Source organism: Erithacus rubecula, assembly GCF_903797595.1.
Source record: "Erithacus rubecula genome assembly, chromosome: 1".
NCBI classification, from domain to species: Eukaryota; Metazoa; Chordata; class Aves; order Passeriformes; family Muscicapidae; genus Erithacus; species Erithacus rubecula.
This window is the reverse complement of record NC_136658.1, coordinates 108897935-108915004: the sequence shown is the minus strand read 5'-3', so window position 1 is coordinate 108915004 and position 17070 is coordinate 108897935. Positions and strand designations below refer to the sequence as shown.

General features: G+C 39.6%; 1 protein-coding gene across 2 annotated transcripts in view; it reads right to left on the bottom strand.

The window, feature by feature from the left end:
• The window catches only part of DSCAM (DS cell adhesion molecule), a 454596-nt gene that overhangs the window by 157877 nt on the left and 279649 nt on the right, over positions 1-17070 (bottom strand). For both annotated transcript variants that reach the window (XM_079312259.1, XM_079312260.1), the window contains 2 exons: positions 10515-10634; positions 7020-7193 (listed from right to left, as the gene is read on the bottom strand). In XM_079312259.1, the coding sequence (XP_079168385.1) occupies positions 7020-7193; positions 10515-10634 (294 nt within the window). The remainder of the gene's footprint in view (positions 1-7019; positions 7194-10514; positions 10635-17070) is intronic.

Sequence of the window (17070 nt, the reverse complement as noted above, 5' to 3'; positions counted from 1 at the left end):
TCTGCTCCAGGGCCCAGCAATGGCCCCAGAGCCACGGGCAGGGGCTGAGCCCAGCAATTCCCCTGCACAGGAGGCACAACTTCTGCCCTGGGCAGAAGAACTGTGAACAGTGACAAGACTCGAGGAAAAGGCCTGAAGCTGAGCCAGGGGAGGCTCAGGCTGGAGATCAGGGAAAGGTTCTTCCTACAGAGGGTGCTGGGCACTGCCCAGGCTCCCCAGGGCAGTGGTGATGGCCCCAAGCCTGCCCAGAAGCTCAGGAAGCATTTTTGGACAATGCTCTCAGGCACATGGTGTGACTCTTGGGCTGTCCTGTGCAGGGCCAGGGGTTGGACTGGATGATCCCTGTGGGTCCCTTCCAGTTCAGGGTATTCTGTGATTCTATGATTCTAAACCACCAGTAAGAATAATTTCCAGAATACTTCCTCCCATCTAAGAACATTTTGGGACTGCTGTTTATTGCGTTCAAGCACAGTAGGGTTTGAAGAATCCTGCCAAATACAATATACTGACATTTGTACTTCCTCAATGATGGTTATTATGAAAGGATTACCTGTCTAGCTGGTATCAATCCCTTCCACACCACCATCTCAGCTGAAGGAGTAGATCAGATATAATTTTCAAGCCTTGTTTCAGCAGTATTCAGAAAGAGAGGAGTTTCAGCCCTTGATCTAAAATGATCTCAATGGCACAGAGTTTTCTGACCACAGCTGGCCAAACCTGGACACAGAGTTCATTGCAATCTGAGAACCACATAACACCTCTGAATAAAGTGATAATTCAACAGGACACAAGAAGTATTGATGTTGAGGAAGGAGAACATATTTTAGCATGTGTTTTTTATAGTACTAATCTGTTGAAGAAAGGGAGATAATAATATAGTAGCTTCTGAAACCCATCCCTTATGAGATTTTCTAAAAACCATGAAGATGTGAAGGTATTGGGAAGACTGAATCATCACAATTTTCTTAAACTGATCATTTTTCAGGAAAGCCTCAATAGTCTATATCCACTATGAAAATTTCCCCATAAAGAAAACTTCTGAAAATAAACCTCACCCATGTTCCCATTTGGGCATCAAAAAGTTGAGAGGGTCAGCTATTTTGGAAAAAGAAAAAAAGGCAATAAATATGAGACTGATGAACTGATGATACAGCAGAGTCTGTGTGCACTTTGTGGGAGAAAAACCCGTTTCACCTTTTTGCTGGAAACTGTTGTGCAGCCAGCCTTGAAGAAAATAAAAAGGGCTGCTATATTCTTGCTCAAAAAAATATTTCTTAAAAAAAATTAAAAGAGAAGAAAAAGAGAGGGGTTCTTACCTCTCCTCTTCTCCTTAAATGAGAGCATTGCAAAGATTTGCATACAAACCCACTTGAGTATTTGTGCTGCAGCACATCTGACAATTATCTTACAAGAGAATTGCCACGGGCTTGGCGGTACCGAGAGGAGCATTTGAAGGCACGGAAGAAAAGGGATATTCCAGCCTTCTACCAGCTACCTTGAACATACTTCATGTTTAATTTCCCTCTGTTGCCAGAGGCGCTGTGTTGTTATGACAGCTGATCTGCCATGGAATAGCTGTAAAGGAAAATCAACAAAGGATCGCTCCAGCGATTCTCGGTGCAATTTATCGCGCTCGTGTCTGGCGGCTGCTGCCGCCTGTCGGGGTAATGACACGTGATGGGTGATTAAAGTGCAAGTCCCTAAATCAAAGCTGTGCCAGCAGTTTGAAGAGGCAGAAAACAGCATTTAGACCCCCCGTTCCTTTCTCCTAGTGAGAGGACCTCATTAGGAAAAGACGGGGTGTTTTGTTAACAAGAGGGAGTGCTCGCATCATCCAGGGAGATCTCTGGTGGTTCCGAGATTCACTCGTGGTGTCTTTTAGACTGTGCATTTCATGAAAATAAACAGTTAAGAGTCATGGAATAATGGAACAGTTTGAGTTGGAATGGACCTTAAAGATCATCGAGGTCCAACCACCCTGCTATGGGCAAGGACACAAAATTAAAACATAAAGGGCAATAAGTTCATCACCACCAACTTGGAGTTGGCCAGTTTATTCACAACTTCATATTTAACACAGTTTTAACCTCTGATTGACAAGAAATTTGTGGTAAAAGAGGGAGAGAGCTGCCTGTCATGAGGGCAAGGGCAAAGGTGGGAAAGGGCAGCTCAGCAGAAAGAACTGATTGGGACATGAGAGTAGTTGCAATTCAAGGAAATTATTTTCTGTTTTCTTTGCCTTTGCCCCACTCTTTCATTCTCGGGACACAAGCAAGCCATCTAGCTAGAGATTTTTACCAATTTTGGCTAAATTTGTCCGTTTCACAGAAGTCTACCCTACTTGAGATAACTGCAAAATGGGGATGAAGAATCAAATAAATGAAAAAGCCTTTAAAAAAAAAAATGGCAGAATGTCACAAGAAGAGAACAGTAAACCAGGTCAGACAAAAAGAGAAAAGAGCTTTTGTCTTGTTTTGTTTTGCCACAGAAAATAGTATTTACAGACCATGGGACTGTGAGAAAAAATGGAGCAAAGAAAGATTAAGAAATATCAAAATAACTGGGCTCAGGTGAATTTGACATAGCATTATTGCTGTCCTTCTTAGAAGTGTTTTTTGGAGGTATTAGAGACAGTGATTTTAAGCTTCCTTTACCACATATCATGGATAATCTATCTCTGCAAATGTAGAACAGGCAGTGCCACCCTCACTGACACCTTGTGGGATACATGCATTTTAATGAGAAATTTGCTTTTTATACACAAACAAAAGTAGCACTTGGGCAGATCTCAACCTTCCCATGCTCTCAGCAAGGAATTATTTTCCCAAAGACTAAAATGAGCATTTAGAGGCACCCTGGTGAGCAGAGCACAGTGAGTTCTCCATCACAGCTTGCTGGCTTTGCTGCTGGTGTCGCAGCAGAGCAAACTCATTTGCCTGGTCACATGGAAATTGTCCCTTTATCCTGCCTGGATAAAGCTTCACAGGCAGAGCTTTCCATCCATCTCAATAAACAAATGCTGCAGTGTTTCAGCCATATGGTGGAACAACTGTTAGCTTGCAATGGAGAAAAGAGCCCCACGCATTCCAGTCTTCATCCATAAGCATCTTCTGGGTTTATTTGTGTTTGTAATCAACATTATATTTTATTTCTTTTGCAGTAGCGTGTGAAATTGGGGTGTCTTTGCTCCATGAGTTGTCTGAAGATGGTGAGAAACAACTCTGGCCTGGAAGAGGTCATGGTCAAGATGGGCAAGCAGCACTGTAAGAGAGGCAGGGGCAGCAGAAACATGACCTGGTGCTGGAACAGGCTCCATGTTCTACCAGTTTTACCAGGTTCCCTTTCCCTACCAGCCTCCTCTCCTGTTATTCCATCAGCTCTTGTCACAGGCAACAGTTTTTAAAGTTGTTTTCTTTAAAAAAAGGAAAGTCTGAGTGGTGAAACTTGGCATTGGAAGAATTAGCAGGGATTAGCATGTTCCTGCTGGAAGGAGCTGTGGATCTGACTGACAGCTTTAGGTTTATGTATTAAACACATATAATGCCAATAGCTAAGAAGCATATTTGAGGGGAAAGTGAATGAAGCAATTCTGTTTTCTTGGCAGACAGGATTTGTTGGAAATGTTTTGATGATCAGATTAAAACTTGTCAGGCTCCACACTGTCACAAAAAGAAGTGAGAGATTTAAGAAGGGGCAGGGCTAACATGGTTACCTCCAATCATGAACATGCATGTCTTAATGCAAGCTTGCTTTTCAGGAGGTAATTTTTTCAGGATACCATTCTATCACATTATATATAGCCCCTAAAGTGGAATTAGGAAGTGTGACATTTATTCAGATGGAGGCAGGCAGGCAGTCCGTTTTAAGCAGTCATTTCTTCCCCTGTGACTCCCAGGCAACCTTTAAATAATTTCAGTTCTTCCCTTCATGTTAAAGGCTCATTATCCTTTATAGAAATTCTTCAGAAGTCTTCTCATCCCAAGCACCAGAAGTCATTTCTCAAGACAGAACTAGATTCCTTGTTCCAGATCTCTCTCATATCTTTCTAATACTGTGTGTCTTAGTGAATATGGAATTTGAGAACTACTTATCCTTGAATCACAAGAAGAGAAGAATTCAGTGGTCATGATTTGTATGTCCATTCCTTGAAATGAAAGGGAGAAGGATAATAGCTGCTAAATGAAAATTTTCTGCCCTGTGGCTTCTGATTCAGCATTGTTGCTGGCAGCTTGCTCTTTTCACATTTCTGATGGTATTCCTGAAGCCTCTTTCTTTTCCTCTCTTTCTTTTTTATTTTTTTTCCTCTTTCTTTGCACTCCATTCTCATGCAATCTCCCTTCAACCAAAAATTTGGATCAGTTCCTCTGACATGAAGGTGTCACTCACCAAACACTGATTCACTAAATAAATGTATATTTGGAATTATTACAATTTCCTCCTTAGTACTAAGAGTCTTGCTAAGCAAACCAAGCTGGTTTATAGCTTGACATGGGTCTTCACTAAGAAAAAATCCATCCATTTCAGTATCAAGTAATGGAAATAGATTAAATCAATTTTCATCCTGCCTCCTGAAGAAACAAATTAACTCCTACTCTGTGGACAACAAAGGTCAACATTTTTTAAAGATACAAATGACAATGAAAATTCTGGAGGAGTAAAGCATCAACTCATTTAAGATATTTTTTAATAAGATCTATGAAAGGTACAACTTTATCCAGCAGTGTTACTAACAGAACAGGTAAAAACTTCTATCAGACATGGAGGAGAAGAATCTCCTGTGCATGAGAGGGTTCATTTCCAAGTTCAGTGATGTTATCAGTGGTTAGCAACTGCATGCACAAGGAATCTGTGGCACAAGGAACAAGAAGTGAAGGAATTAGGTGTAAAGGAACTACTGCCATGTTTTTCTTTCTGAGGGCCAGTCTGATTTCATATCAGTGACCAAATCCATCTGAGCCACTCTGCTTTTTCTGTCAGGTTTGAGCTACTGCTCTTGGATAGACTGAAGGAAGGTAGGAAAGCAATTTGTAACAAGGGAGTCACAAGAAAATTCATCAATGCTATTCCTTGTTTATATTATGGAAACTGTTTCTTACCAGCTCTGTCACCCAGAAACAACATGCAGGTCTCACTTCTGCCTCTGCCTAAAGAAGGCACTTAGGGTGACCTTGTGGAGAAGGATCAACTAATCAAGAATACCATGAGTTTCATGAAGGAAGAACAAGGTTTTTATCTAGAGGAGGACTAAACTTGAGAACCAGGGTCCAGGAGGAACAGGCTTGTGGGGAGAATAAAATATCCCAAATAACCACACAGAAAAAGGAAAGAGAGAACAACAAGAGAGATTAAAGGCAAATCCAGGACCTCACTTTGGAGTCAGCCCACCTGACCAGGTGCAAATGTTATGAGCCACAATCACACCACCTGAAGAGGGGATCCAGCCCTAAGTGCAGCCCATTTCTCCAGAGCATCTTGTCCTTAGTGAGTGTTTGATGGCAGCTAAAGCTCTGCCCTTCCCTCACACACCAACTCCCTCTCCAGCAGCTGGGCTGGTGTCAGTGGCTGTGAGAGGGGCACAGGCTGCTCCTGCTATCTCAGAGCCAGAGGGGTTTTCATTAGGTTCAAACAGCAGCTGGCTCCCCAGGGAAGCTCCTGCTCTCATTTGATAAGGGATGCTCTTTTATCACACATGAAACTGCATGCAGTGATCAGACAGGCAGCGTGCACGCTGCCAAGCAGAGGGAAGCTGGCTCTTGGTAGAATTTACAGCACTGCTTCTCTCCTGCAACTGAGGATTGGACCAAAAATGGCCAGTTCTGCAATCCACAGAAGATGGAACTTCTACCAGCCCACAGAAACAATGTCCAATTACTATATCTGCTGGATATTCATGCATGTTGTTTTTCAGAAGATGAAGTCTCTATGGTAAATTAGAGTGGAGGAGACATCTGAGATATTGGGGCTTGCAAATTTTTAGACACTCTTAAAGTAACTTAGTTATTAATTCTCAACAACAAACAACACCCCTCAACCTAATCATTAATGGTGTAAAGTGCACTCTCCAATTGAGAATAAATTCTGTTTTTTCTTCCTTTCTAGGAAAAAAAAAAAAAACAACTTTCAAGGGCACAACTTTTTCAAGTTAATTGGCATCCCAGCACTTCAAAGCATTCTGTACATCTTCAAAAACCTTACAAACATTAAAGGACATAGTGTGGTACCTCCTTCAGTACTGGTCTGACAGGTCAGCCAGGAACATTTGGCATGCTGATGTATCAATAGTCTCTTTTTTTTCTAGTGAGAGAAATTATATTATCTCTATTATATTATCTCTTTCTGCCATAATAATTCCTCTATTTTCTAAACTGTGTTGATGTTTCAAGGAATTATAGTTAACATGCACTTGAGAACAGGACTGCTTTTATCTCTTGTGCCTGGAAAGTACAGGTAGGTTGAGCTAGTGCAATTAGACAGATTTTCTGAAAATTATTTGGCTAAGTCAAAATAATTACTGCGACTGAATCTATAAAATCTTAGTGTATGTTGTAATATCTTGTGTTATCTACTTATAGTAATTGTACCTAAAGATTCCATCTATGATATATTGAGAATTGATTGGATCTATGTTATGGGCTGATGTTTGGACTGGCTCCTCTCCTTGCCTCCCCCAAGGTCCTTCGAGCCGGAAATTTCCTTCAGGTTCTGAGATTTATGACAACTGCTGTGGGTATTTCTTCTTTGCTTTTCTTTTTATTCCTGACCAACTTTCTTACATTCCCTTCATGACTCAGGGATAGCTTTCAGACCTGCAACAAATTTCCTTTTCTCCCTCTACAAAACAAATGTTTTTATTACCCATCCTAACTTGCAGGTGCTACCAGATGCTGCTGAAATCCAAAATGAAACCAAAACCCAACAAACCCAACCTCTCCCCTCCCAACCCCCTTCCCTCCAAACTGTAAAACCTTTTTTTCCCTCAATGGCAATATCTGGATCACAGAAAGCGTTTCAGTTCTTACTTTTAACAGTGAGGTACATGGACTTGCTGACGTCTGCTCCCACATCATTGCTGACCTTGCAGAGGTAGTATCCACTGTCTTCTTCCAGCACGTGTTTAATCAGCAGGGAGCCGTTGGAGAGCAGCTGGATCCGACCGTTGAGCGCGATCGGCTGGAACTGGGGAACGCCGGCACCTGAGGCAACGGACACGTGCAAAAAAACCTTTAAAAGCATCTCTTTTTTTAAATTTTATATATAGCTTCTGGTTTGTTGGATCCCAGAACCCTGGGGGTTTTGAGATTTCTGGTACTGACCCACTAGAGATCACTGCTTTGGAGCTGAGACTTTGGAGAGGCTTCCAAATTTGGGTGATGGAGTTAAAATCACTGGTGGGTAGTTAAATACAAGTGTGTGATTTTACATGGTGAAAGGTTTTAAATTTGAGGTTTTTATAGCATAATAATAGGTAATAGTATATTATACTATTATTATATTATATTATTATATATGCTATTAATTTTACAGTATAGTAATAGAAACAAGATGGAAGATTTTGGGTGGTGTCTCTTTCAGTGTTCTTCCTTCTTCTTCATGGGTTTCAGGAGTAGTTTCTGGTTAGTCAGTCAGTGTCACACTGAAGGTCAGGAATTTAGTTATTGGGTTAAAAGAATAAATAATATGGGTGTTAATTCTCTATTGGACTGTTTAGGTTTAAGAGACCTTGTAGCAGCTGGATCTTTCTCTATTTTCCTTGTTTCTAGCAGGTAGCTAAAAGTTCTGTGGAACTCTGTACTTTTTAATAAGATTTAATAAACAACCAAGCCTAAACATAAGAAAATCTGTTTCCATCATGTATTTGTTAATCCTGGCTCTGAGTGAAGGCAGAAAAGACTGAAAAAAACCACTAGTTAAGTGGTTTAAACCTCTCACCACTGTTACACTGGTTTTTAGAAGCTCAGTGCAACTAAAACAGTTTTTGGCATCATCAAAATGAACAGAATGGTTCTTTATCCAAACTGAATTCATTGCTTGTAAAGAGCAAAGACTTTTGGAATGCAACAGCAGCCAGAATTTGCCCATATTAAAAGGACAAAAAGAGCAAAAAGAAGAACCAGGAAGGGAGAGAGAGGAAATGAAGATTTCCAGCCCTTTCATGGGTGAAAAGGCACATTTGTTGTACATTTAGAGGCTGATGAATTATTGACAATTACAGCTGAACAGTCGTGGCAGCATGCATCCCTAATGCAAACAGCAAATGAATTTCTTATGACTGAGAGGGATGTCTGTTGTAGTAAACATGGCACACTCAGGGGACCTCTAGGACCTTGTTTATGAAACCCTGGATAACATGGAAAACCACATCAGTGACTGTTCCTCTTGTTTCCTGCTACAACTGATAGACTGGTGACACAAAAAATCTCTGTTCTGCCATGCTTGCAGCCAGGATTTATTGAGACTATCAAAAAAACTTCCAAAAAATCCACAGAAAACCTCAAACTGAACAAATTAAACAACACAAACCTCAGACCACTGATCAGACATTTTTGGCAGCACTGTAGAAAGGGAAGGTCCATAAAAACAGGAAGCCAAAGATTTTGGTATCAAGTTTGGTTTTAAGGAAGAACCTACTTTTCCTTGGAAATAAAATATTGGGTGATTTAGAGAACAGGAAACAGGGTCCTGCTGTATTGTCAGCACAAGTTCAAGTTCCTCCAACATTAAACACTCCCTAAATGTGTATTAAGACACATTTCTTGTAACAAAGGGGTTTACAACCTACTTTGGCAGAAGAGCATGGGATTTTTCAGGCAAGTCAAAAGGTGCTCTTCTTCAATGGAATTCTCTTACACCACTTTCTGTACACAAAGTTAATATCTGTCAACATTAATCACTATAAACAGTTGGCTGAGTCAACCCAGAAGGAAATATGGAGAATAAATATTATGGGGAATTATTTAATGTAACATAGTGAGCTAGAACAACCTATGAATACAACATCTAGAATATTAATAAACCCAGATATGCACATCAAAAATACTTCTTGTCGTAGAAGAGTTTGCTTTGGAAACTTATGGCTACACTGAAGGCCTGGTTACCAATATTGTGAACTTAAAAATGCTAAAATGATGATGTTTGCAGAAAAATTCATTTGACATTGTTGATTTTTTACCTATTTTGGTCATGTGCATGTCCCTCTTTTTGTTATTTTTTTTCAATCATTTATTTGGAATGCACACTTATACTTCACTAACTGCAGATGCCTTCCTTTGATTGTCCAGTCACTTCCTGTGTTTTTTTCACATGAAAAATTGTGGGAACAATTTAGTGTTCACAGAAAGGAAAGGACTGATGCTCCTAAGGACAGCTGCTGGAAAAACTGGAAAAAATTTTGGGCAGCAGTTTGCAAAGTTTTCTTAATCTTCACACACATTTTTACTGCTATTGCAGCCAAAGTCCTTCCTGAGCAGGAGAGAGTCTTGTCCTATACATCTGCATGGATGGGGACTTATCCAACTATTCCATCCTTCCAAGATGGGTTATTTATCTCCTCACAGTTAATTACAACTCATCTGGCTTGGCTAGGCACACAAATAAAAAAAAAAAAAAAAAAAAAGCAGAATTACCTCTTTATGCTCTATATTCAGAATTAAAATCCCACACACCACTGAGATTAATGGAATTTAGAACTTTGCACCCTTCTTGCAACAAACCATAATTTGCCAATTAGAGCACAAATAGCCTTTAACATGAACTTTTCTCTCACCCTTTTTTCTTCAATACAATTTGGACTTAGATCCTAAGAAGACCAAAAAATGACATGGAGCATGACATGGATTTCTTCTCAACAGCACCTCATTTTGTTTTTTAGGTTGTTAACTCACTTAGATTGGGCACAGAGTTTGCAGGATGTGGTTTTTTTTGCTAAAAACTACCAGAAGACAACTGGCCAGAAGACACAATCTATCAGGCAGCACATTTTAACTAAAAAGCAGTCAATTTCCTATGGTTATTGAGGGTCAAGTGGGGCCACTTTTAATTCTCTATTCCACGAGGAGAAAATGTTAAAGCATTATGTAAAGCTCACACTGAATTACTGCTTATGTTAATACTACCTGACCTTCCTTCTTTGCTGAAAAGATGTGATTGGCCATGTTATCATAAATTTTGAAAGGGGGAGTGGGGGGAACCTTGTGCTGAGTTTATTTCAATTAAAGCTGTGTGTCTTCTCTCCCAGCCATCCCTTTGATCCTTTGCCTGCTGAGCCACAGCTGCCACAGGCTCACAAGCACAGCCAGGACATCTCCAGGGCAGAGCCCATCCAGCTCAGCCCTGTGTGGCACAGTGGCCAGCAGGGAGATGGGGAGGTGATTTATGAGGAATAAAACACCACTGGTGTGTGTTTTATTGGATCCTGCTCCCTGGCAACTTGGAGATTCAAAGAGCAACCCAAGGCTGAGTGGGATGATATTAATGCAGAATTAGCCTGTCCCCAGTGGCCACCAGAGGAATCCTACCTTTGGAGTATTTCCAGACGATGGTGGGGACGGGATAGCCCTCGGCAGAGCAGTTCAGGATGACAGCTTTCCCATAAATCCCGTCCTGGTCGCTGGGCTGCACCACAAACCTGGGGGGAACTGTGGAAAAGGAGCAGAGGGAGCCATCAGAATTCAGAAATTGATTGGGAATTTAATGGCTGTCTCAAAATGGCAGAGCAGAGTTATAGCATTTCATAGTGAAAAGCAAAAATTAAAACCAGTTTGTTGCTGAGCCAGTAAGACACTAAGGTTGGTTTTAGCAGATAATTCTGTACAAAATCTTGATGTATTTCTTGCCAGGCATGATAAAATCACTGGTATTTACAGGATACAAAAATAAGTTTATATGATCTCTCCATGGGAGAAGTTAAAAATGGAGTAATAGATAAATCATATTATTGTGGACAGAAAAGAAATGCTTTCTACCAAAAGTAGGTTTGTCAGATGTCTAAAAACAATTGAGTTTTTCCATTTGCTTTTTATAACAGTGAGCTAGCAAGCTTTAGAAAAATAAAGAATTTAATTATTTGATATAAGTAACCATAACAAATAATGCTTTTATTAGCAATGAAATCACTTCATATTAAAATGAGGGTGTTTGAGCCATAACTTCTGATAGGACTTTGTTTTCTAGCCAGCCAGAGAGAGGTTCAACACAATTTGCTTGCATTAAGTTGACAAGAAATCTTATTTCAGTGCATCAATGTACACATATTGTTAAACTTATCCCAAAGTAGCATAAAACCACAGCAGTGAGTCTTCCACACTTACCTATTAATACATAAATCAAATAAGAGCTGCTTATCTGAAGGAAAAGCTCTACACATCTCAAATGCAGATACACAGTGAAGAAAATAGCTTGTGACACTGTTAGGCCCCAAAAAATCATATGAAAGCCTGATTCTAAATATCAAAGTCTTAGTAAAACCTACACATTTGACAAAATCATGAAAAAGAGGCTGAAAGTTGTAAAGATTGTGAGAAATCCCACAAAATTTTTGAATATTAAATGTTTAATGGTTGTATTAAGGTCAGTTAAGGTCACATAATTTTGTTGACCTCCTGTGCTTTGGTTCAGAACATCAAAGTGTAAATATCCAAGACCAAAGAAGTAAATTGATTGTGGTTTTTCTTCTGCATGGTTTTCATCTTTCCATTTCTCACAGGGTCACAGAGAGTGACTGAACATGTGACAGACTTTTTTCTTCTCAAATAATTTTTTTTAACTTGAGTTCAGCAACACACTGAGATCTCATGCAGCACAGGAGAAATCTTTATAGTTCCTTGCTCTCCTCAAGCCACTGCAAAATTTGAAGCCTCATTCAAATTTGTAGATTCTCCAGGTCCAGGCAGTGCTGAATTTGTCTTAAGGTTGGCAAAACTAAACAAAGGACCCAACCATCCATCCTTGCTCTGATCCTCTCCAGAAATTCCAGAAATTAAGAAAGGAAGCCTGACAGAAGATTGTAGCACAAGAAAATGCAAGGGAGCACAGGGGGTGACCTCAGTACTGTAAATATTTTCCCTGGGGCCTGAAATAGTTTTAATGCCCATAAATATGGGACTAATTATCAATAGAGAAAATCTGTGCAGCAGAAGCACAGCAGAAGCACCAATGCTCTAATGCATGACCCTGGAGTTTTTTTCAGCATAAACACTCTCGTAATTCATGCAAATATTAGCTCTCATTGTGCCAGCGTGCCCCAAGTTCTCCTTAAGGGGAAATGGGCGCTGCCAGTGTTGGTGTGGGCAGGACAGCTCAGAGATGAAGGTCTGTGGAAATTCTCTCTGCAGTTCAGAGACACTTCCTTCACCATCCACACTCCTCTCCAGCTTTCTCTTTCCACATGCAAAGGTAGAGCTGCTTTTTAAAAAAGGACAACAATCATCTGGAGGGCAAATAATCCCCCTAAGTGGACCTTTTCCTCACTGAATCCTAAATGCAAAGTTGTTTATTGCCTAGGTACAGAAAAGCTGTTTGGAACACGACTACAAGAAACAGAAAGAACCAGCAGTGATAGAGGCAAGAGGTACCTGTGTACTAGAAAATAATTCACTGCTGACAAACACCTTGTCTTTCCAAATGGCAGCCAGGCTGACAAACATTTATTGTAGGTTATGGTTATTCACAATAGGTAAACATTGAACACGAAATCCCAACAGCAACAGCTCTGGGCAATCACCCATCCAGTCCTAATTATCTCCTCAAAGGGGACATTTGCTTCAGTAGCTCCTCTCTCACTGCCCTGTGTTTGCTCCATCCCCAAACACACGAGGTATTTTCCAAGGCAGGTGAAAAGCACAGTTAGTTGCACAAATAGATTTGATTTTGTACGACTTGGCACGGCGGCGTCAGCTTGTTTCACCTCGGTAGCTGTGAGTAAATTTGTGTTTGCAGCTTCTGAAAAATCAATTACAAGCTGCTTATCCATAAAGAGGGATAAAAAAACCAACATAAAACATGAACCCACTATTTTTGCAGGTGAATGATTACAAAAGATGAAATTGAGTGACTGATAATTACTGTCCTCTACCACTGAAGAGTGTGAAGAGCAGAATGTCTGTCTTCCAATATAAAATTTCTGTAATTTGTTTTATTTTCCTTTTCTTTGAAAAACATGTTTTAATATTCTTCATTTGTTACAGATGATACTGGCAAGAAATGCTAAATTTTCAGGAAATTGTTCTATTAACATTGTTCTATTATCTATGCAGAAAGTCCTGGAAAAAGTTGAGCAAGACTGCTTAGTATGGAATAAATGCCATCAGTCTTTAAAATACTATTTGCAATGAAGTTATCTGCTAAGACACACTTTTTGTGTAATCCCATTGGGGACATATAGGAAAAAAACAATGATGAGTGCCAAGTGGAAATATTCTTTGGGCTTTTCTGTGGAACTTCTGCCACATTCTTCCACATCTTTTAAGAGCTCACAGAGATATCCATGATGTGTTGTGCCTTTAATACTGGCAAGCTCTGAACACTGATATCACTGTATTTTGGGTAAATAAAAAGTTTTTGCTCAGATATTCTTGATATTCTCAATTCTAATTAGTACTATCAGTAGAGAACAATCCTAGAATGGTAACTGCAGGAATGAAATTTTGCTCTGTAGCTCCAGGACCAGGTGCATCATTAGAAATCAGAGAGTTTCCTTCATTGGATCCATAAACAAAACTTACTTGGAACAAGTCAGCCCAGAGCCAGTAACAGGAGCAGTTTCTATGTTCAGTAAGCTTTGGCTGTCCTTTAGGACTGGTTATAAAAATGCCAACTGCTGCTCTGGTTTTGAATACAAAAACCCTTGGCACTTAGTCTTAAGACTGCCAATTGAAAGCTGAAGTGATGCTACAACAAAATAAAATTACTCATTCAATGACCTTTTAATTGTCTCTGTATTGCTGTCTAGATAAAGCCACAGGATTTTTCTTCTTATATAAATAATGAAAAAGCAAACAGAGCAGACCTTTACATTTTTCTTCCTCCTTGCTCGTTTGCTTCTCAATTTTATTTCAATTTAATATCATGTTCTGTGCTATGTGCTGCCATAGTTCAGAACACAATGCTGTTAAACACTTGTCTAGATTTTGATACCTAGATTAAGATGATAAACCTATGTTCACTTTTTCATTATCTTTCAGGAGATCATTAGCTCTTAAGGAAAATATGCTCAGCAAGAATTGAACCAAGGTAATTTGCCTGATATGTTTGAGCTAATAGAAAAATTTAAACAAGTAGTTCCTCATCTGTTTTTAGCTGCAACTGTGTGGGACTCCTCTACTTCTTCAGAAGTGAAACTCTCTGAAATTCTGATGATAAAAGTTCCACTTTTATCATCCTCCTTGTCTCAGCAGCACAGTTTTCTGAGCCTGCAAAGGAGGGCATTTAAAATTGCTTTAACAGTGAGTTTCTGGCAGGCTCTCTTTTAATGCAACCCATAGGCCTGGGATGAGAAATCAGCTGCTGACTTGTTTAGGGTAAGAGCCATAAGTTGACAGATGCCAACTCTTTAATGGATGAACTCAAAGGAGTTAAAAGGTTAAAAAATAAAGGTTAAAAGGAGTTAAAAATGTATAAAAAAGGTAGTTTCAGTCAATATTATGATTAGCAGTGTCAGACTCTCACTGAAGGAAAACAAAGGATGAAGCAATCAGAATAGGGTTCAGCACCTCAAATCCTTCTCCCAGGGCTGCTCAATTTTTTTCCTCCCCTGCCTGGATTGCTTTTGGGGATTGCCCTGACCCAGATGCACCTGGCCTTGTTAAACCTCATGAGATCCCTGTGCTCCCACAGCCTCTCCCTGATTTCTATTTGCTCTGTGTAAATGCAAGATTCCCTTCTGACTGTGCCTGGGAGCAGGTACCAAACTCCCACATTCCTTCCTGGGCTTCAAATCCACACGAGCCCTTCTGGCTGCCAGGTCCAGTGATCAGTGAATCCCTCTGAGAGCAATTCTGAGAGCTCCAAGCACCAGCTCCTCTGGTGGGCTACTGGAGTGAGTGAAGAAATAATCAATGACATTGGCCTGGGATGCAGTGTTTCATTTTTACATGGAATATTTGTACTTCACATTTAGACCAAACTGTCAAAATGATGGAGGAAATGTAATCAGCCAAAGCAACCATTGATGTATTAATGAATGAGATCATTAAACACTGTGCTTTAGCAAAGATGAACAGTTATTAAATTTGGTCATTGGACCTAAGGGGTCGATTTAGCTGGTTTAGTGAAACCATTTGCTCTGCAGTTCAAGAAAAAAGATGTACTTTTGCAAAATGAGACTATGCCTAGTGGTTTGTGTTGATCAGGTTTTTCTAATGAATACATTAAATAAGTGAATCTTTTAGGAGTCATCTTCAAAGCCACACTGTAAACATCAGCAAAGAAAGTAAGTGAGTTTTGACACCAGCTCTGACCTTAAATCTTCCCTCCCTGCTTTTCTGTCCCAAACATCACTCCAGCACCACCACCAAACATCACAAAAAAGGTGGAAACTCTCTTACTGCCTGGAAAGTTCAGGGACTCCTAATTGGGTGCCTAACTATCTAATTATATTAAACACGCCTGGCAAGTGCAAAATGAAAACACATCTAATGCACTAAATGCATTATGGGGGCTTATTAGGTGTCTAAAGACCTTATCTCAATTTTAATTTATGATGTGTTCACTAACAGCAGATATAAAATCATGATTTATGAATCTGCTACTATCTTTGAATTCCCTTTCCTAGTAGTATCAGAAAAATTTTGAACTCATAATACATTTATCAGATTTTCTTTTTTGTTACTCATTAGAATTCTTTTCACTGCTTTTTTATTTCATGAGCACTTCATTTTAGGAAACTCTACAGAAATGAATAACACATGATAAAGTGTATATAGATTTTTAATCACTCTTTGACGACAGCCTTAATGAGTAAAGTCTTGATTAATTCCTTGTGATGATTTAAGTAGTTGACAGAGAAGATATTTTCCTCATTTCTATCTATGGCTCTCATGACAGCATCCTATCCTTTCCTTCTCCTTATTAGCATGACTAGCAAACCAAGTGTGTGCCAAGAAATAAATAATAACAGTAACAACAGTAATAATAATAATAATTTATGAGGTTTTGAGAAGCCCTTCTAGCTGCCAAATTTTTAATGCATTTCCAGAAGATCTGCAGACCAGGATCTGACAGAGCTTAAGATTTTGAGAAGGAAAGCCGTGTCCTCACTCACCTCCACTTCCTACTGAGCTTTCAAAGGTATTCCATAAACACTGGGACTAATCAAGCCTGCTTTTCTGTGGATTTGTGTCTCATGTTTGAAAGATCCCAGTTGGAACAATTCTAGTGTTGGCAGAAGGTTTTGCCTGTTTAGATTCTCTGGAATTGCACCCAATGCTTCTTACCAATCACTTCTTAATATGAAGTTTGCAGAGCTCAGCTCCACTGGAGGTGTTTTCCCCTCTTACAATTAGTCTAAAATTAGCCAATAATTTGTGGAGAGAAACACAGATCTAAGTGATCTGACAGAAAATATTGAAAAGAAAGTATATGAAGATGTAAAGATGATGGATTTATATTTGTGTGTGTAATATGCAGAAGTCTGTGTGTTAACTAATAATTCAAATGAAGCAATGAGCAGTTGGCCTGTGTTTCTTCATTCACCTTAGCAATGTCTTGTCTTTAGATACTACCTTTAGTCCTACCCATAAAATTATGTGGATTTCCATTTAGTTTGGAAACATGATGGCCTGCACTGTTTTAATGTCTACTTTTGGAATGAATAAAAGGACAGTCTAAATAAGGAAAAAGGAATTAGGTGAGTAACAGTCATATTTTATGCAATTTTCCTTTCCCATTCACTGTCTGTTCTCATATCAAAATGCACAGTGTGCACATAAATAAGATTTTCCCAGAACACATCTTCCAGCATTTAAGATTGCCAACACCTGAGTTTAAAGCACACTGCTGAGAAACCCTCCAAAAAATGGGGATTAGAAACAAGAGGAGTTAAAGCACCACTTCTTCTCCCTGTATTTGGAGATAAAC